The sequence below is a fragment of the Syngnathoides biaculeatus genome, chromosome 3, assembly GCF_019802595.1.
Source record: "Syngnathoides biaculeatus isolate LvHL_M chromosome 3, ASM1980259v1, whole genome shotgun sequence".
NCBI classification, from domain to species: Eukaryota; Metazoa; Chordata; class Actinopteri; order Syngnathiformes; family Syngnathidae; genus Syngnathoides; species Syngnathoides biaculeatus.
The window spans coordinates 9,345,435-9,367,571 of record NC_084642.1 but is presented as its reverse complement, the minus strand read 5'-3'; the positions used below and the strand labels follow the sequence as shown (position 1 = coordinate 9,367,571).

The 22,137-nt window shown below is 43.2% G+C and overlaps 1 protein-coding gene across 1 annotated transcript; it reads right to left on the bottom strand.

Annotated features, from left to right (window-relative positions):
- Nucleotides 1–1,332: 1,332 nt before the first annotated feature.
- LOC133498109 (ammonium transporter Rh type C) lies at nt 1,333–7,818 on the bottom strand. Its single transcript, XM_061814558.1, has 11 exons — nt 7,520–7,818; nt 6,867–7,059; nt 6,491–6,641; nt 5,297–5,444; nt 5,054–5,220; nt 4,851–4,988; nt 2,606–2,742; nt 2,394–2,518; nt 2,189–2,262; nt 2,030–2,097; nt 1,333–1,924 (listed from the first exon to the last, which is right to left on the bottom strand). The coding sequence occupies exons 1-11, from the start codon at nt 7,734–7,736 to the stop codon at nt 1,891–1,893; spliced, it is 1,452 nt and encodes a 483-aa protein (XP_061670542.1). The 5' UTR covers nt 7,737–7,818; the 3' UTR covers nt 1,333–1,890.
- Nucleotides 7,819–22,137: the final 14,319 nt, after the last annotated feature.

Genomic DNA, 22,137 nt, shown 5'->3' with positions numbered 1-22,137 from the left:
GGCACAAGCATTGACCTCCAGGAGCCCACATGCCCTTTCTTTTTTTTTCTTTACAAAACCATACAAAAAATGACAATTACAAAGCATGAATGTAGGCTATTATAGTGTACCAAAAATATATTTAAAAAAAAAAAGTTTGATGTTATGTTATTTCGCCACTATTAAAAAACTCTCTCAGAAGTTTGCTAAAAGGCACCCAAGTAAGGACAGCACACAAAAAAAAAAACTGTCAATAAGAAACGATCATTATCGGTATCACTGGAATGATTAAAAAAAAGTATTGTAATAACACCAAAACAACCATTCCTAGTACTGTAGTAATCATTGGAATGTCATCGAAACGCATTAACGAGCCAACATTTAAATTATGATGCACTTAAGGGTGCATGTACTTCTTGAAGAATATTCCCAACAAATACTTATTTACTTTTTATCTGCCCTAAGGGAAGTTTTGTTTTCTCCCAATCAAAATTGAGATTGTCTCGCTTGCTCTACGGCTTTTGGCGCCTCGCGTCGACCGTTCACATTGACGCTTATCACCTGCGACGATCCCATCAAACCCTGAAGTGCTTTGGCAATTTTGAGTTACAACAATAGAGATGACATCTATGTTGTCCGGCCAGTGCGATCGCACGGATAGGATGGCCGCGTCGATTGCGGTTTGGAATGCGACGGTATGTGTGGCGTGAGACGAGAGTCACTCTAAGGTGCGTGAATGTTTCGTTTCAGTCCAAGTTGAGCTCATCAATTTGAAGCTCCCTTAACAAATGTTTTTTTTCTTCTTCTCTGCAATGAGGTTTAATAACGTAATATGATTCATGCTGATTTCACGTCTTCATAGATTTGCTATCTATTATCAAATTACTCTATCCATCCATCTATCCAGGGTGTCCAATTAATGTTGCATGTTTTTGTGGGTTTTGGTTTGTGGGATCAAACCAGCACTCTAAATTGATCCTAGATGTGATTGTGAGTGCAGCTGTTTGTCTCAATGTGCCCTACGATTGGCTGGCAACCAGTTTAAGCTGTACCCCGCCTCGTGCCCGTTGACAGCTGGGATAGGCACCAGCACTCCCCGCAAACCTTGTGAGGATAAGCGGCAAAGAAAATGGATGGATGGATGGGAGCAAAGCAGAGTTCCCGGAGGAAACCCACACAGGCACGGGGAGAACATGCAACCTCCACACAGGCGGGTCTGGGATCGAACCCGGGACCTCAGAACTGTGAGGCCAATGCTTTCCAACTGAGTCACCGTGCCACCCAACTTACTCTATGTATCTGAATTTTTATTTTTTTATCCCTGAAGAGAAATTCAATATGAACGGCAATAAAGAATATCACTTGATGCCTTTAATTTGCATTTACATGTGATTCGGGAACAGAAACGAAAAATACATCAATATTAAAGTCATTGAGCAACATATTATGTAAAGTCAGCAAATCTTCTATCACATTACCAACAAGTGTGACATGCGGCGAGAAACAATTACACTCTTATATACATATTTCTTACATTTAAAAAAAACAAACGCCTTCCGTTCATTTTAAAAGGAACACGGGCTACCATTCATATTTCATATTCTCAACAAATACGTTTCAATGGACGGACGGCGCAAAAGATTTCAAACCTTTTGCCACCGTCATAAAGGGGAAGAGGCCTTTGCGACATTGGAACTACTTCATTCTGCACATATACGCAAATATTCCAAACGAACTATTTCCCACGCATACATTTATAGGATTAATTTACATCCAAAATCGAATCGCGCACGTTAAGCTTTCCTCTGTCCGGTGTTGCCTGATTCAGAAGCGATTTTTAAGCGTTCGTCCTTGTTGATGCAATTTTGTTGATTGCCCCGTCAAGTCCAAGGGGGCTCATCCGCTGTGCGACTAGGTCTGCTCCACGGAGAAGTTGGACTCAGATCTGACAAAACAAAACAAATAAATAAGACATGTCGTCTGATTTGCTGTTAGGAGGGATTTCATAAAAAAAAAAAAATCATGACAAAATTGAGAAGAGTGTCTTTACAGGTCCTTGTTGATCATGTGGTTGTTGTACTCCAGCACCGGAGGGATGCTCTCCTCTTCCTCGGGGACCTGCAAGCGGCGCAAGGCACAAATTCAGGATCGAGACCGCTTAACGGAGCAAAGGCGACATCTAGCGGCGGGAGAGAGGAAGCGCACTCACCTCCCAGTAGACCTCATCGTCGAAGCAGTTGTCGTCAGCAGGGTCGCCCCAGATTGGGATCCTGAGGATGAGACCTGGAGGGGGACGGAATAATGTTTTTTTTTTTTTTTTTTTTTTCGAATTACAATAATACAATTATTAATTTTTATCACCACAGTGTTACATGGAGATATTTTTTTTAATAATAAATACAGTCACTACTCACCAACAAGCGCTCCTCCCACGAGCCCAAAGGCGATAGCCACGCACGTTCCGGCGGCCTGGAACCCCCCCTGCGTGCCCGGAGACCTGTTCTCAAACTTGCCTTCAAAGTCAAAGGTGTCGATGAGTCTGGAGGAACGCAAATTCATTGTTCAGCCCTCACGATGCGACGCGCACGCACGAAAAAAAGTTGCGGAAGCGCGTTTGCGGCTCTACCCCTGCTTGCTGTAGACGCTCTCGGTGGCGGCGGCGGCCACGATTGCGCCGGTGAAGCCGCCGAGCATGCCCGGGACCGCGTGCAGATTGTGGACGCCGCACGTGTCTTGAATCTTGAGGTACTTTTCCAAAAAGGGCTGAAAAGGGGACGGGTGGGGGTTGGGGGGGGAGATACACGAAGTTTTATTGTGAAATATAAAGCACTGGAAATGGATCAACCTGTAAGTGCCCGCTCAACCAATCAGTCGAGCAAATGATCAATTTTCAGAATCACAGTTTTCAGTTCAACTGTTTGCTCTTTTTTCAAGAATTATTCAACTTGCGCATCTTTGCTAGTTTTTGCAGCCTTTTCCCACCAGTTTAAAAGCATAACAAATTCATCTTTATTAATTTGCGCAAACGGGGCAATTAAAATTTTTTAATGTTTAATGTCACATATAAGTAAATCGTGGCGGCACGGTTGGATCAGCTGGTAAAGCGTCGGCCTCACAGTTCTGAGGTCCCGGGTTCAGTCTGGAGTTTTCATGTTCTCCCCGTGCCTGCGTGGGTTTTCTCCTAGCGCTCCGGTTTCCTCCCACATCCCCAAAACATGAAATTGCCCATAGGTGTGATTGCGAGTGTGACTGTTTGTCTCGATGTGCCTTGCGATTGGCTGGCAACCAGTTCAGGGTGTATTGCGCCTCCTGCCCGTTGATGACTGGGATAGGCTCCAGCACTTGACCCTCGTGAGGATAAGCGGCAAAGATAATGGACAGATGGACAAGTAAATCGTGACTTTATAAAGTTCACATTGCTGTAAATAGGAGCCGAGAACTGTTGTGAGTAAAAAAAAAAGTGTTATAAAGCAAGTATAACAGCAATTCGACGCTCCATGTTATTACTACTCCCGCCTTTGAGCAAACAACACCAAAATAACAATGTACAATGTTCAAGCCTGTGTGCTTGAACCAGAATACACACAGGTGGAATTTGACGTGTTGGAGAGGGGGCGTGGGGTTGACGCCGAACAATAATCCCATGACATGCCCGGCGGAGATGTGCTTGATGCGTTTCTGAGGAGTTGGTTTAGATGTAGAGAATATACGGCAGGGGTGGGTAGACTTTTTTACCCCAAGATCTACTTTTCAAGCAGCAAGCCTCTCGTGATCGACCAGCGTTGGGGGTCGGTGCACGCGCGTATCGCCGTAAATAGCAGCTAGGAAGTGTCATGTGCTAAGAGCCAGTAGAGCGAGTATAACAGCGAGTTGATGGTCTGTGTTATTGCTACTCCCGCCTTTGAGCAAACAAAACAAAAATAACACTGTACAATATTCAAGCCTGTTTCGTTTGAGCCAGAATACACACAGACGGAACTTGACATGTTGGAAAGAGGGCGTGACGCTCGCGGCGGAGCGCTACAATCACAGAACGTGGAGCTCGGAGATGTTCCAGACAGGCCCGTTTCGAAAGACTAGTGTTCGGGTTCTCTTTGTGACTTAATGCCAACTGTGCCGGAATGCCAGCGTTGTCGTGAGTTTGAAAAGGTCGAACAAAAAATGGATTTAACGGAATTAACTTGGATCACGATCAACATGTCTGCATAACATAGATACTAGATAATATATCCGAAGTTGTTTGTTTGGACGAATATGTGTTACATATCGATTTACTTATGATCCATGACAGTTTGATGAAAGGACCACTTGGAAAATCAGTGAGTACACATTTTTACCGATCTTGGAATCCTATGTGAATGCTATGTGAGCTATATGAATGCTATACTCTATGTCCAAAGTTTATCAAAAATACTATCTTATTTTCTTCAGGCAGCCGAGGAGGAAATGATGCGGAAATAGGAACATTTCCACACAACGAGTACGTTTATCACCCCATTTTGGTTTTGAATTGATTCCACAGTCTAAAACAAATCAAACCTAAAACCAGTAAATTGAGTGTTATCACATCACACAGTTATGCAACCGTCGTACCCACCGTGGCTAACATTGACTTTTTACCGTGCTAATGCCAGTTTACGCTTGCTAGCGAAGCTAATTTGTTGGATCTGGACAGCGATCTGTGTGACTATTTGTCACGGCTTGGCTCTTTAACAATTCCGTGCCGTTATTAATGCCGATGTTTGAGAATCACACTCACAACAATTTGCCAGGGGGATGAAGTGAAGTGAGGCTACAGTGTCGATTCTTGCTAGCTGTTCTAAAACAGCAAAGCCGCATTGAATTTGGAGGGGAGGCCACGACAAGCTCACCGAGATAAACAGGTAGCCGAAGGTGGAGATCATGCCGGTGAGGAAGCCCACAATGAGAGCGCCGTAGGGCATGATCATGAACTCAGCCGCCGTTCCCATGGCGACGCCGCCAGCCAAGGTGGCATTCTGTATATGTACCTGTCGGGTGAAAGGTCACGTTAGCTTCGTCATGGCTCGTGCTTCAACTCCCGAAGCGCACCCACCATGTCCAGTTTGCCTCCCTTCTGGGACATGCTGGATATGGCGACAGTGGTGAGGACGGACGACGCCAGGGCGATGTAAGTGTTGATGGCCGTCCTGTGCTGACCGGCGCCGTGGTCCGTGATGGCCGAGTTGAAACTGGGCCAGAACATCCACAGGAAGAGCGTACCTGCGAGAACCAGACGAGTCGGACGTCAGCCGCTGTGACTTTCAAAATGGCTCCCGCGTGAGGAGATGACGCGTACCGATCATGGCGAACACATCCGAGTGGTACACGGATCCGTTCAGGCGTTTGCTTAGTTTAAGTTTGGGTCTGTACAGAACCCAGGAGATGGCCAGACCATAATATCCCCCGAAGGCGTGGATGACCATGGAGCCACCAGCATCTCTGCACTGTTGAAATATTCACATCAGTGTTATCGACGCAAATACTGTGCAGGTACCTTGCGATAGGACTGTAATTCGTTTCCAACACCAGGCTTATGACTCAATACCAGCCTTTAAGGGTGTCAAACACTTTTTTTCTCACGGGCCACATTGTAGTTCGGGTTTACCTCAGAGGGCCGTTACGACTGTGGAACAAAAGTATTTAATCATCTCATCGTATTTACATCATTGATTTATGAGCTAGTTTTGGAATTAGAACTCAAGGGTAATGTCTCTTTCAACTACTCGTGTTTGATAACACAAAAATCCTTGTAATATCTCAACTTTATCATTTATGATACATGACAATTTGAAATTTTGGTACAGATTTTATGGAAATTGACACTCTAGATTTGGCTTCACGGGCCACATAAAATCATGTGGTGGGCCAGATCTGGCCCACGGGCCTTGAGTTTGACACCTGTGCTTTAAAGGATTCAAGCCTCCTGCCCCAGCAAAGAAAGAAAATATACAGTATTTGTTTTTGCTAAGAAAACTGACACACCAACATGTATTGTACTTAAAACGTGCACTAATGACAAAATTAAATGCAATTTAAAGATTTCTTTTGTTATAATTGCTGCATGTTTGCTTCAATTCATTGGACATTGTGCTGTTCTTTCTTGCGTGTGTGCCTTGACCACACGGGGGTTGTGTAATAAAGATAGACAGACACACGAAAAAGAGTCACTCTTCATTTTTCGCAAAGGTTAACGTATACATGCCTGTCAGTATGGTTGTATTGTCTGCCTATGTACGTTGCGCCACCATTTGTGTTCAAGTATTTGTTGCGCAAAGGGTTACAGCATCGCGACAGTGATGGTATTTGTTACCCTGTCTGTGGCATTTTGCATCGTCATCATAGTGAGAGGTGTTTATCTTGTCGGTAGTAGAGTACAGTTGCAGGTGTACTTGTTTTGTTGCAGCTTTTGAGTTTCTCACACAAAAGCACCAAATAGAAAATGTTCTCAAGTACCAAATTGTTTGGAATGACGAGTTCAGGCGAGACTCACATGCAGGAGGTCGAGGATGATGTATTCCTCCACGGCGAAGAGCGTCACACCAAACAAGGTGAATACCAACGTCTGGACAGGGCTGACCTTGCCCAGCAGGGCACCGTAGGCGATCAGAGAGCCGGCGCAGCAGAAGTCAGCGTTGATCAAACTGCAAGAAACAATCAAAAAGTTGCTTTTCGTTCTTTGTTTGTCTGTTTTTACAAATGCATCCAGGTGCAAAACTTGAAGGTCCGGCTCTTAAAATGACTCTTGGCCACGTGATGAGTCTCAGGGCTGTGAGCAGAATGAGGCTCCAGGACATCACATGACAAATCTTTGTGTTTTTCTACCAACTGGAAGCTCGAGTCGAAACCCGAGGCGCAGGCCTCCTCACCTCTCCACCCCGATGGTGATTTTTCCGGTATTGGGGTCCAGGGCGTGGAACCAGCCCTGCATGAGAAGAGCCCACTGCAGGCCAAAGGCGGCGATCAGGAAGTTGAAGCCCACTCCTCCGAAACTGTAACGTTTCAGGAAGGTCATCAGGAAACCGAACCCGACGAAGATCATGACGTGGACGTCCTGGAAACCTAGAAATGCAAAGTTTTAAGACCCGAATGAGTCATAGTGACTTACGTAAAATAATTATTACTTTCCAGGATTTAAAGAGCAGAGAAAATTCAATTTTTGGGTTCTACATCAGCACAATAATGAAATACCATCATTCCATCATGTCTATATTTTATCACATTTTTTTAAACAACAATTAGGATACTGTAGATAAATTAAAAATTTTGGGAAATTTATTATATTTTGCCACTTATTATGAATGAAGCATTGTGGAGTCTATTTGAAAACCGATTAAATTTTTTTCATTAATTTTTACTATTATTATTTTGTTGCTCATAGATACAGTGTAAGCATCTTGATTTTTGTTTTTTTTACTATCGAGAAAAAAATTACAATTTAAAATAAATAAAAAAAATGCCAAAAGTGTTCAAAAAAAAAAAGAAGTCATTTCTGCCACTAATGACAGAAAAAGATACTTACTGGGATATCTGAAGTAGAAGTCATTTTCAATATCGCTGGTGATGTTGTTCTCCTCTTTGAACTCCTCCCAGTGAGCGTCCGACTCGTCGTCGTAGCGGATGAACACTCCAAAGAGGATGACCATCGCGACCTGCCACACGAAGCAGACCGCCGGCAGGCTAACCCGGACGTTGGTGTTCTTGCGGACGTTGCATATGGCCTCGCAGCAGTTCCCCATGGTGAACCCGAATCGTCTTTCTCAACCGAATGTGCCTCCGTTGCAGCATCGCGGCGGGTATATATGGAGGGCTGAGGAGGAGTTGGAGGAGGAGGGTGTGTTCGGCTTCATGTTTTCCTCGGCTCACAAACACATGGACACCTGCAAACACGCCTCACCCCAGAGGAGGTGCGGCCCTCGCCCTTTACCTGCGGGTTGGACACTTGCATCGGTGCACGCCTGACAAAAACAGGAAGTGGACAAAAATCTGAAAAACAATTTGGGACCAGATTAACAAACGGATCCCTTTTGATTAAGGGACATTAAATATAACGTTTGCGTCTGTTATTGAAAGAAAGGAGCCGTCAACCCTTTTTCAAATGATTGATGGATTTACGCTGCAACAGAAGAACATATGAGTTTTTAAAAAAATGTGCATTCTTGTTCTTTGCTTCAGTTCAGAAGAGCAAAACCATGACACTCAGGGGTATTTCTTTTTTGTGCAAATTACAACTAAGGAACCAAATGTGACGCAATTCAGTTTTAACTGTGCAGTAGAACCACAAAAATAAAGTGAGTGAGTGAACAGAAAGTGTCACTTTCCAAAAATGTAATGTACCATAATTTCCGGCCCATAAGACGCGCCTTTTTTTCACACGCTTTCAACCCTGCGACTTATGTGGTCTTTTACCGGTATGTTTATTTTTTTAACCGGCCCTGTTAGCGCTGTACTAGCGTGTTGCTGCTGTGTTACTGACGTGCCTCAGTGATTTTTACCGGTATGTCTTTTTTTTTTTTAACTAGTCCTGTTAGCGCTGTGCTAGCATGTTGCTGCTGTGTTACTGCCGGGTCTCAGTGATTTTTACCAGTATGTTTTTTTTACCTGGCGCTGTTAGTGCCGCACTGGAGTGAGGCCGCGTTAGCGTGTTTCTGCTGTGTTACTGCCGCGTCGCAGTGATTTAGGTATGTATTTTTTTTTTAACTGGCTCTGTTACTGGTGTTCTCCCGTGTTGCTACCGTGTAGCTGCCGCGGCTGGTTTTTTTTTTTTTTTTTTTTTTTTTACCGGTATATATATATTTTTTTAACCAGCCCTGTTCGTGCTACGTGTTGTAAACCAAGGTATTAAAACTTTGAAAACTCTTTTTGTGCACCGTCTTTCTTTGTAAACATCTCGTGTTTCAATGTGGGTTTGAATGTGGGGCACTTGCGGCTTTTACACAGGTGCGGGTTATGTACGTATCAAATGGTATTTCCTTTACAAATGTACTGGGTGAGTCTTATAATCCGGTGCGGTTTGTAGGTCGAAAATACCATATTAAAGGACATTTTTTATGGGATTATTTATTGGAAATTGTACATGACTGTTGCACTTGTTTTTAGTCTTTTATTACTATGACGTAACGTACTGTGATGTAACTCTATTATCACGCGGGATAATTTGTTGTCTATGTATTTGTTTTTTCTTTTATCTTGATTTGTTTTATTCTCTTGTCTGCTGCCAGGATGAGTATTTTTTTCTTAGTTGCCTGTTGCCTGTATACGTAAAGTGAAAAAAAAAAGAAATTTTGTTTTGGTCATCTCATCAGCCACATGTTTAAGAACGTGGAAAGGATATTGTATCAGAACTTCCTCGTGCGTGGGCCAGTCCATTCACGTGTCTACTGACTATTTGTATCTTACTAAAAATTAAAAGACGAAAAAAAAAGGCATTCTCGACGGTATCGCAACCTGGAGATTACGGTTGAAGTATTCGTCACATGTTGGGGAACCTGGTTGTTGTTGTGACATTAAGAACATTCCAGATCATATCTGTCTCCAATACACGTTCATTCTTCAATTCATTACATAACTCATCATGTGACTGAGAAGATTGCGCCCGAAGATCAAGTGGATGTGAGCACCTTGTTTCGTCATCATTGATGCTTCACACGTGTCGACGGGGGGTGATGGAGAAGATGAAGGAGGAGGCGGGACGTGACCACACGGCAGACTCCGGATCACCAGAAGTTGCGTTTTGAGACTTCAACATTTCATCCCGCCAAAAAATGGAGAGTTCTTTTTTTCCATTAAGCGTCACTGTAATAAGCAGGTGTTGTGATGTTAGAAATACATTTTGGGCACACTTCCAGACTTTCCCTGTGATGTCACCTTGAGCCGCCTTTGAGACTCCCACATTTCACCCTAAAAAGTTGTAGATGCACACAATTTTTTTTTTTAAATAAATGAACTACAAACTGACAATGCACATTAAAACAGAAAAATACGTGAGCGTGACAGACTGGACATTTTTTTGTTTGATATTAGTATATAAGGAGCACATGGTTTCATGCCTAGAAAGAGTACCACAGATGCATTATTTGCCTTGAGGATGCTAATTGAAAAAAAAAACAGAGAATTTCAGAAGGAGCTACATTGTGTCTTTGTGGATCTAGAGAAAGCCTTTGACAGAGTACCACGAGAGGAACTGTGGTACTGCATGCGCAGGTCCGGTGTGCCAGAGAAGTATGTTAGAATAGTACAGGACATCTATGAGGGCAGCAGAACAACGGTGAGATGTGCCGTAGGTGTCGCAGAAGAATTTAAGGTGGAGGTGGGACTGCATCAGGGATCAGCTCTGAGCCCCTTCCTGTTTGCTGTGGTAATCGATAGGCTGACAGATGAAGTTAGACTGGAATCCCCTTGGATCATGATGTTCTGCAGGGTGGAGGAACAATTAAGAGCAGTGGTCGGGAACCTTTTTGACTGAGAGAGCCATAAATGCCAAATATTTTAAAACGTAATTTCAAAAGAGCCATGCAATATTTAAAAAAGTAAATACAAGTGTATTTGCGCATTTATGTCGAACCACCACTTTTAGAGTACAATACAGTCTCTGAATTCTTTTAAATAACCTTATGATGTTGCTAACCAATGATGACAAAAGCACTTCTTACCATTAATGCGACTTGAGGTGCTTCCTGGTTTTGCTAATGGCTTGACAGTCTGTTTCATACACTGTCAGATTAATCGTCACGCAGGCGTTGAGATTTCCATCTGTTAATCGTGAACGTAATTCAATTTGATTTTCTATCATCCTGGTAGGATGGTGAACAGTTCTTGCCAAATAATCTTGTCTTGATGCGAACTTGGCAAAATGTTGATTGGCAACGTCAAATACGAACGCTTTGGCATACTCCCCATCTGTGGATTTAAACACACAGCAGAACCCTCCATCTCTACAATGGCTGTCCATTCTTGTTGAAAACTTTGGTGATATTCGTATTCTTTTCTTTGAGCGACCTTTGTCAAAAGCGTTTCCATAAATAGTTGTTCCGATAAGATCAGCATTAGACCCTTCTGCACCACTGGACTTCGACTACCACGCAAAAACTACAGCAACCCACTCTGGCAAACTGTCTCTACGTCCTTTGCGTTGCCTCCCACACCTAGCTACGGCAACGCCACTAGGACAAACCTTCTCTGCACGACAAAAATCACATGGACATGTCTTTATGAGGGCTCGGCGAGCCATATGCAACCACCAAAAGACGCAGGTATGGCTCGCGAACCGTAGGTTCCCGACCCCTGATTTAGAGGCACGCACTGGAAAGGAGAGGGATGAAGATCAGCCAAAGTAAAATAGAGTATATGTGCGTGAATGAGAGGGGTGGGGGGGGGGGGAAGAGAGTGATACCAAGGGGGGAGCATTTCAAATACTGGAGGTCAACAATCCAGAGCAATGTTGTGTGTGGTAAGGAAGTGAAGAAACAGGTCCAAGCAGGTTGGAACAGCTGGTGGAAGGTGTCTGGTGTTCAATGTGACACAAGAGTCTCCGCAAGGTTGAAGGACAAAGTCTATAAAACAGCGGTGAGGCCGGGCATGATGTACGGATTCGAGACGGTGGCACTGAAGAGACAACACGAAGCAGAACTGGAGGTGGCAGAAATGAAGATGTTGAACTTCTCGCTAGGAGTGAACAGTTTGGATAGGATTAGAAATGAGCTTTTTTAGTTGGACAGCCAAAGTTGGATGTTTTGGAGACAAGGTGAGAGAGAGAGCCGACTTGAACGGTTTGGACATGTCCGGAGGCAAGAGAGGGAGTATATTGGTACAAGGATGCTGAGGCAAAAGAGCGAGAGGAAGACCAAAGAAAAGGTTGATGGATGTTGTGAAAAAGGACATGAGGACAGTGGGTGTTCGAGAAGAAAATGCACGAGATAGTCTGAGATGGAAAAAGATGACGCGCTGTGGCGCCCCCTAATGGGACAAGCTGAAAGGAAAAGAAGAAGACGATATAAGGAGTACATGGTGGACCTTCACTTTGCAACAGGATTTAGTTAGCGAGCTGTGTGCTGTTTAACAAATAAAGTTAAAATTCGAGTCTTCAAATGACTGCAGTGTGTCACACGTTGACCGCCATGAGGGAATACCACGTCGTGCATACTTGCTCTTATAATGTTCGTCCGATTGCTCAATGCCGGCACAAACAACCTGAGGAATGAGCCTTGAATGCACCGCGCTCCGAGCAAAGCGGGTTGAACATTCGTGTTCGACCGGGTTGAAGTCAAGTTCCTGTGGAATTTAGTCATCCGAGGGCAACTTGACCATTATCCAGTCAACAACTTCAGAGTTTGCAGGTCGGTTAGGAGCTTTGTTGGGAAATATGAACTCGTACTAGTGGTAGTAGTGCAAATACAATCGCATCCACTCATTTCTAAGCAGTTGGGAAAATTTCCATGTTAAATTCAGGGATTAAAAAAAGCGTTTATCAATAAATCAAGAGACAGGTTAGGTCCAGAATGACGATTAAACAAAGCAGTTTAGACTCCCAACAGTTACACAACCTTTTTTTTTAAATTATGTAATAAGTCAATCATGATAACCAGCATTTAAAATGTTTGCCCAAAAACTCATGTGGCTGACATTGTGTTCATATTTGCATATAAAGAACACATTTGTTAAGTGCAAATTAATCATTATCGCAGCTCACGTCAGGTTACATCTCACGATTGCGATTTCTATGGGAGATCATTCCAAAAATGTTCTTCCTGTTTTAAAAAAAAACATTACTTTTGTTTATTTTAATGAGTGCTTAAAGACCTACCGACACGTATAGCATTATTTTTAGTACGTTCTTAATTTTTAACTAAAATGCAGCCGGAATGGACCCATCCGTTTTTTCAACCCGTCATGATTTTGTCCTATATGGATTTTTGTATCTCCCACCATTAAAATCCTCTTGAGGTATTCATTTTAGAGAAGAAGCAGGAAGTGACGTTTTTTCCCAGAAGACCACAGTGGCGGTTTCCTGTGTTTATACCTATTTTACCGGCGCGAAAGTCGCTGTTTTTTTCCCGCGTATTAGTCAAAATGCTATCTCGTTGTATTTCTGAATATTGCTCGACCACTCGGGAAGATGGATTCACTCCTCACACGTTTCTGAAAGACCCGGTTCTTCGTGAAAAATGGATTGCACAGGTGCAAAGGACGAGAGCTTCGTTGGTTCCAAATGACAGGTGGGTTTGCATAGAGCTATTAACAAAAATAATAACTGGGGGGGGGCGATTTAATCTTCTCTGAAGTGACAAAAGATCCGCATCATAATAACTAAATAACGTACGTAAGTCAGGGGTGTTAAATGTGTCCATGAAAGCGGCCGCGGCGTTTGTTGTCGTCGCAAGCCGGCCGCGTTGTTCATCACCACCGCGGAGGTGGATCGGGTGGGGAGGTTTTTTGGCGCGTGTGGGAGGAGAAAGGAGCCCCCCCCCCCCCGCCGGGCACCGGTGTCTGGGCACCCCTGAAGTAGTTACTTCGCCCTGCATGGGTCCTCGTGAGTACACCACATACCGTCATACATACTGTCGGGGAGTCTGTTGTTAGTCAGAAGTGATCCGCATATCATCTAAATACGGCTCGAAACGATAGGGTAATATTGCCCCAGTCACTTCACTCGATCGTTCTCTTCCTCGAAAAGAGCTTCAGTGTCAGAAGGGGCGTTGGAAAAATCTGAAAATCTCTGTTGTTCCGTGTCCCATAGCAGGTGGCACGGCGTCTTCTCAATGGCGACTGTCCCAGTGTGACATTGAAGTGAATAATATTATTTGTAATTTTCATAACAATATCTATTTTACAATGTATATAGGGATGTCAGTGGCGCTTCAAAGTCTGCATTTTGAATTCCTTCCCTTCATCTTCCTCTTCGTGGCAGAGGCCCGCCTGAAGGTTTTGTGCCAAAATTGACGAGATCCGGCACAGTTCATTACTCTTTGCACCTTGACTAAAGGTTCTGTTCCTTTTCCTGCGAATAGACTTTCTCAAGGATCCTGAGGAGCACAGTTCCTCAAAACAATCGGCTCCCCACAGTGAACCAACGTTCCGGCCTATTCAACCGAATCTGGGACCTTAATCAGGACATAGGGAATTATGAATGGAGCCGAATAATAGTCCATATTCACCCAAAAACCTTCAGATATCACCTTCTAGGATGAAAATACATTGCACGAGAACTTTTCTGTGTTGCAAATCAAGTAAAGTCAAGTCAAGAACATCAATCATATGGCCGTGCAAAAACAGTTTGTACCAACACGGCACACAACCCTCAACAGTCATGTTTACACTAACGCGACGGCGTTACATATCGCCGAAGTTTAAACGCGAGAACAAAAGGGAGGGGGCCACTGCAGGCATGAAAAGTATTTGCGCTAATAGATGAGGAAACGATACACAGTCGCGTTCAAATACTTCAACTGGCCCGGCGTCTCTGCACATGTGACAGCGGGGCTTTCAGACGTTATCTTGCATTTTTACATTCCGAGCTTGTTGTCCATCACATGGCTTGGGACGCTCTGCATTGGCCGGGATGGGGGTTGTGGGGGGGGGGGGGGGGGGAGAAGAGGTGGGGGCGATGCCTCGGGAGATATTAGCAGCGCCCGGCCTGTCTGTCAGCGTGGAAGTCAGACACACACCAGTGAAATTGAGCAATTACCAAAACAAAGCTCGTTCCCTTTGCTTCCCTTCCTTTGTTTCTGCGTTTGAGTCTTATCACGATGCGTAATGAGGATCATCGTCGTATCGCAGTGGAACCTCTGCAGCAGTGCTTCCCAAACGTCTTAAAGTCAAGTAAGACCTCAAAAACAAAACAAAAAAATAATCCTCTGCTCTCGACGTACCACCTCAGTGACCAACATAAAAAAATACAGAAGCATACAGTCTTTATAAATAGTAATAATGCATTTTTAAAAACGTTTTCCATGTATCGGCTTACGCTAGGCTTGCTTATATCCAGTGTCGGGAAATTTACTTTGGAAATCTAGTCGGTTATAATTACAATTAACTTTGTGAAAAATGTTCAAATTGTGTCACCATAGTATTTAAATTATTTTTCTCAAAGTAATCTGAGTACTTTTTCATTACTTTTCTTCCATTTTAATGAATGCATCAAGACCAAGGGATATTTCTTCTAAAAAAAAAAAATCATCATTTTGGAATCAATCACTTAGTTGTTCTTTAGACGTATAAACTGATGATAAAATGTTAATACATAATGAATAAAATTGTTGTTTGTGTACCGCATGTGGGAAATCACCATAACCATACCAGGTTGACATAATGACAAATTTAGACAATCTCTTTATATGATATTCCAGATAAGTAAATGTTCATTAAAAGTAAAACAAAATATAAAAATGAAACCGTTTGAAAGTCAATGTTGTTGTATGTGTTCAAAAAATGAAACTATGAGTCTCACATTTTCAAAATGTCAAGACAACCCACTAAATGACATTGCAAGGGTGACTTCCAGAAATTAAAAAATATGTCATGTTTGAGACCAGAGCTGGAAAGCACATGACCAGAGACAGCCAATCATACACGTCGGTATCAGATGCGGGGCTTCAAGAGATATTTGGGGGTTACCTGAAGTTTTGTGATTATTTTTCAAATGCAACTAAGATTGTAATAATGGAAATTTAATTTAAGAGGCGTGGCCTAATGATCGACATCAAGAACGTGGCCATTTCGTGTCTGTGAGAGCTCCTGACTTGTGTTTTGCCCATACTGTGTATTGAAATAATGCTGAGCGTGTCTCACTTTACAGTACTCACAAAAGTACAGCTACTTACTTTGTTTGAAATCTGGGCCTGTTAAGTTCAACACAAAACTATGATTCTGTTGTATGATGGAGAACAAGTGAAGACGCCCGAGAATGGGACCTTCTGCCATCTTCATGGGAAGGGATTAGACTTATTCTGCCTGTCACGATACATCAGTGGCATTGACGGATAGACGCAAAAAAATACATTTTGAACAAATTAAGTCAAATTGGACGTAATCCAATTGATAGTTGGGATGGGCTCCAGTGCTCCCGTGACCCTCGTGAGGATAAGCGGCTAAGAAAATGGATGGATGGACTTGATCCTCTGAGGCATTGGTTGCGACTGATCCATCAAAAGCAGGGGTGTTAAACTTATTTTCCTCATGGGCCACATTGTAGTTCGGGTTTCCCTCAGAGGGCCGTTATGACTGTGAAACAAAACTATTTAATCATCTCGTCATATTTACATAATCAATTTACGACCTAGTTTTGGAATCAGAACTCAAGGGTAAAAATGCTTGTAATATCTCAACTTTATCATTTAGGATATATGACATTGAAATATTGGCATGGATTTTTACTAGAATCATGGATATTGACACTTGAGATTTGGATTTGCGGGCCACATAAAATCATGTGGCGGGCCAGAACTGGCCTCCGGGCCTTGAGTTTGACACCTGTGATCTACAGGGTTGAAGCAAGTATATTTAGCTTCTTCTTTGCACAGCACACAGAAGATACATCCAGAAAACACCCCCCAAAAAAAAACCAAACCTTACTGACATTAGTTCCAACTAAAATGTTTTGAAATGTGAGTTTTTTTCCCCCCTTTATAGAATTATTTATATGTTCTCAACTTAATCTCTTTTGGGTATTTCTAAGTGATTGTGAAAGGTGTGCGCTTCCCCCCGCCCCCATGTTGTCACATTTTATTTTCATCTTCTTTCATCTTCTTTTGCCGCTTATCCTCACGAGTGTCGCAGGGAGTGCTGGAGCCTATCCCAGCTGTCAATGGGCTGGAGGCGGGGTACACCCTGAACTGGTCGCCAGCCAATCGCAGGGCACATGGGGACAAACAGTCGCACTCGCAATCACACCTATGGACAATTTAGAGTGTCCAATTAATGTTGCATGATTTTGGGATGTGGGAGGAAACTGGAGTGCCCGAAAAAACCCACGCAGGCAGGGGGGATCGAACCCGTGACCTCGGAACTGTGAGGCCAACGCTTTACCAGCTGATCCACCGTGCCGCCACGTTTTATTTTAAGAACAGTAAACTTGTTTTTACACAATAATAGACAAAATACAACAGTCACCTCATTGCCTGTACACTTAATAAACATATGATGGCAACAGGTTGACCCTAGAATAGATTTCGCATGGGGAAAAATATTATAAATATTAAAAAAAAAAAGAAAAATCCTCCTTCGACTTGAAATAAGTCATTCCGCAACTAATGTGACACCTGAAACGTTCTGACGTATAAGTGTCGCATCCCAGGCCGAAACGCAAACGACGTTATCGGCGTAGTCCATTATGAGATGATCGTTAGGCGTAAAATTGAGTTGTTATGAACGGCCTGACGAGAGTGACTAAGCCGCCAGAAATTTGAACGGGAACATAGCAGCCAGATGCCAGAGCGATAGGAAAGCGCCAGGCTGATGTCTGCGAAGGGCAGAGCTCGCCCGGGACGATGTGACACGCCGATAACCTCAGGAGAAGTGCGCCGTGTCACATGCTCGATCACTAGCGCACGCGTGCACGCACCCTCACGTTTGACGCAGGTGACCCCCTCCTGCCTTTAGTGTTTTTCTTTCTCTCTGCTAAATTATTGGGAACATACCCATTGTCCACATTAGAAAAGGAAAAAAATGTTCTGGCCGGCAAATCGAGAAATACATCGCATCTTATTTCTATTATTTCTCTTTTGTTTATAATTTAACATACCAGCGTTCCCACCTCAGCACACACCTCGAGGGAAAGAATGTAAACGTTACATTTTTCAAAATGAGATTGTCATGGTGAATTGTCCAAATATTTTTGGACAATGACAACGCCTTTTTGGATTTCAAAAATAACACTTGACCTGAGTGAAGCGCTCCTTTCAAACGTTTTAAAAGATTTTGGCCACCTGATCGCGACCCAAGAGAGCAGACTCTTCGCTCACCGGAGAGAAAAACGAAGGCAGCAAATGAGTAGCAAGGGAAGGTGGCTGCAGTCAAGGCCAGTTTGTACATGGTTGTAAAATACAAAACGTTTACACACCAAGCGATTGACCACTGCACTACTACCAAAGAAACTGATATGGCAGAAACTGCACAAATGTACAATACAATGCACTGAATTTATTTGCTTATAGAACCACAAAAACACGGCGTGGTTGCCAAGGAAGGATTACTGTAATTTATTGAGCATAATAATCATTTCTCCCCTGCACATAAAAAAAATAAAATAATAATCAAAAGTCAATAGTGCAAATTATACATGGGTAGAGTGGGAAATGAAAAAAAAAAAAACGTTCCCATTTAATAAGTGCAAGCCAGGATCCAGAGGTTATGAAAAATGTGTCACCGACACTTTCATTCCAATAGAGCTCGTGCACCTATGTCATAAAATCACGTGATTTAGCATTATCCAATGCTAAATCGGTTATCTTATAGCACGACACCCAGAGTCTTGTTAGACATTTAGAAGGTGAAAATAAACAAGGTACGTGGAAAAATTTGATAAACTCGGCATAGAGGATCTGTGTTTAATGCCAAAGTCGATATTTTAGCTGATAAGAAATCGGACTGTTAATTCGCTTCCGCCTGTCTTGGACAACCGGATCTACACGTGGATCCGGTGAGGAAGTCGTCGAGATTCACACGGAAAAGTTTGAAAGCGTATAAAAGTCTGGACACATACAAATACTTTGTTGCTGGATCTGTTTCTCATGAGGAATACATTTTTGATGGCTTGTGAATGCGGAAGCGTGTTCAGCGACACGTTAACCTTTGCCGGAATTCATCGATATTTTCAGCTCGTATTCAATACAAATAACAATATTTAAATAAATGACCCCTGGTTTTACACTTGCATTCATTAACTATGATTGAAACAAAAAAAAGAGGACAGAGACGTCCCCACGAAACGTACACTGAAGTGATTGCGGCAACACTTAACCTCTGTAAACCTCTGTGACAGACAGTTTTTGTTTTTTTTTTAATACGCATTGTTCTCAAGTGAACCATTTTGCCATGATAGATACTTTTTGGGAATTTGAGATTGAGAAAAATAATTCCAACCTGAAATGAAGCGATCGCTACACAGGTGTGTGTATTTTGGTTGGGCACCGTCCATCACATTTAATTGCCGAAGTCCATTGATCTTTTCTGGTCTTTTTTCCGCTGGTATTCCATAGAATGATCTCTTTGAATATCTGTCTCGTCTGTTGTGACAACCAACAGCACAACAGGTCTCTGGTATTGTAAATATTCTCCTCCGGTTCAATGCCTCCCACAGTGTCGAGCGGCTCTGTTTGACCGGCAATATGCCGCCGTGGTAATGGTGATGTCACGTGCACGAGCGCTATATGCTCATAGTTGAAACAAAATGGAATAAGGGGGAATTTTGAGACGCCGACCGTTCGACTTTCAAAAAGGTGTATTTGGAAGTCCCTGAACGTGTTTACCAACATCTTTTCATGACTTTTGTCACGACAGTGCTTTTGTTTCCGTCTGTTCTTTCTGTCCTGTGGAGATATCAATTTGTCTATTTTAACATTAAAGTGACTTCATGCACTTATACAGGGACAGGCTTGCTTGCAATGGGGCCACCATCAGCTTACTGTTAAAACCACAGCTGGTGTCAATTCCCCCCCAGCCCCCTCCAAAAAAAATGGGGGCTTAGCAACCACCTGACAGGAGGCCGAAAGGTGATCAAAGAAACCAGCAGGACGATCTTGGTGATGGGCGACTGGCAGGCGTCACACCCTCCACGCCGCGGCCATGAAGCGTTTACAAGTCCGCCGAGCCGGTTTATGTGCTCCCTTTCAAGTTCTTCTTTCGGATCATCCCAACAGAAAAATAAATCATCAAAAGGTAAAACAATAATAATATCCATCAGCTAATGAATGAAACACCCTTGAAGTGCTGCTCGAAAGGTGCTAGTTTCCATCCCGAGTGCTGTTGAGGTGCCCCACAATAAGACATTGAACTCCCCATGACTTGTAATAGTCGGTTGGGGAGGAGCGTTTAAATTTCCCTTGAGGGCTCAAATATTAGTACGGAGCGGCAGGAATGAGCTCTTTATTGTAAGGAGGTTGCCTCTGTCAAGCAAGAATGCCACTTTGTATTGTTTTGATATCATTCTGTGCCCGTTTGTTCGTATGATTCTTGGCAGGATTGCTCAAAAACTAGAGGGCAGAGATCCTTGTGGGATCTTTGTATTGAACTCATGAGACCTTATGATCAGGTGTTGTCAATACTACGAGTTAAATGGGTGTTCAATAATTTATTTTACTCTCCGTCAATACTTTAACCACGACGGAACGGCCAGTTTTTATCGGTAGCGTACTCATAAATAAGCAGGCCCGACTGTGTTTGATAAGCAAAAGCTCTCGCACGGCCACTCAGATGGAGAATTGAATGTTGTCATTCCTTTTGGGATTAAATTTGCCATGACGAGTTCAAATCTCTTCATCGCTGAAATATGAAAGGGATTATCCTCGTCGGAACGCGCAGGCGTTATTTCAGAAACCAGCGCGCGTTCTCCTCGAACGTGCCAGGCACTGAGCTTTGAGGGCGGAGGTGGCGTCACACCGCGGCAAGGTTTTCTCAGGAAGGTGCTGAATGTCGCGGAGGTCGGCGCAACGTCCTCGTGCATATACGATATCAACACTTATTTGATGCTGTGTGCTAAAATCACGTTCTCCTTTCTGCATTCTGGCGTTCACGTTTTTTTGTACGTACTTTGCTGGTTTGACTTTTTCCTCCTCTTTAATGTTTTTAGAACGCAGGGACGGACCCAGAAGTCGACTCCTTAAGTAAGCTGAAGTGCGCTCATAATGAGCAGGGTTCATAGTTAAACATTGTTTTACAATGTCAACACCGTATGCGATAAATGCGTGGGTAGAGCGCAAAAGAGGATCTACCGCTTTCCAGGATTCATTCAACAAAAGACATTTGCAACACATGAATCGTCCTCTGATCTCCTCTCTAGTAGACTCCGACTTGAGCAAAATGTTTTGTCAATTTGTTGTTGTAAAACCGCCAATTTGCATTGAAAACATTTTTCTGTTCCCTGGCAAGTTATGTCACAGGAAAACACAGTCAAAACAAAGTCAATTGTTCTTTTATCAATCAAATCTCCCCAAAACAAACGAAAAAAAAAAAAAAAAAACAAGGGGAGACAATGCTACCTGGTGGCTGAAGTAAGACAGCGCACGGGCTGAAGTTATTCAAATGGAGTGAAGACATAAATGTCTCCATTTTCTAAGAAAGGAATTTTTGTACCTTCCGCAACAGTTTCTCTGAGACTTTATTTAACTGAAAAAATTGCATGGCAGCCCTCTTGGACGGTTGAGTTCTCTTTTCCTGCGGTCTACAAACTACATCCTTCTATCCGAAGTCAGATTTATTGTTCATTCTCCCAAAAAGACGCAAAAACCCCCAAAAAATCAACAAAATTACAAAGAGCAGTTGAAAGCAGCTACTTACTTGGTTACGACGTCTAGCGATTACAGCCTTGAACTCCCAGCACACATCCATCCCTCCATTTTCTGAGCCGCTTATCCTCACGAGGGTCACGGGAGTGCTGGAGCCAATCCCAGCTATCTTCGGGCAGGAGGCGGCGTACACCATAAACGGGTTGACAGCCAATCGGAGGGCACAGACAACAATCGTACTCGCAATCACACACCAAGGCGCAATTTAGTGTCCAATTAGTGTTGCATGTTTTTGGGATGTGGGAGGAAACCGGAGTGCCCGGAGGAAACCCACGCAAGGCACGGGGAGAACACGCAAACTCCGCACAGGCGGGGAGCAGGATTGGAACCCCGGTCCTCAGAACTCTAACCGGTTGTTCCACCGTGCCACCCCTGAGTGCAATATATTGTTGTATTTTTTCATGCTATCAGATTGTGAACGGCTATGGTGTCGTGTATACAACAAGCATTTCTCTCTCTCACACACACACACAATCAAAAATTCTATTCAGCAAACAGCTCCTTCAGTCATTTTAGTGGATAAAGAAAAAAAAGTTTTTTCAGGCCCAATGGATGTTTGTTTTTTCCCCACTTAAAAAAAATCTAATTGGCGGCTGGAGTGCGTGGACTCCCATTGGACTTTTCAGTTTGAATGTGATCTTTG

Bases quoted from the DNA above. Each gene is read 5' to 3' on its own strand.
- LOC133498109 (XM_061814558.1), bottom strand. From the start codon at position 7,736: ATGGGGAACTGCTGCGAGGCCATATGCAACGTCCGCAAGAACACCAAC. The intron at 5,445-6,490 runs GTGAGTCTCGCC...ATATTTCAACAG, and splicing joins TCATCCTCGACCTCCTGCAT to TGCAGAGATGCTGGTGGCTC. The intron at 2,743-4,850 runs GTGAGCTTGTCG...TCCCCTTTTCAG, and splicing joins TCGGCTACCTGTTTATCTCG to CCCTTTTTGGAAAAGTACCT.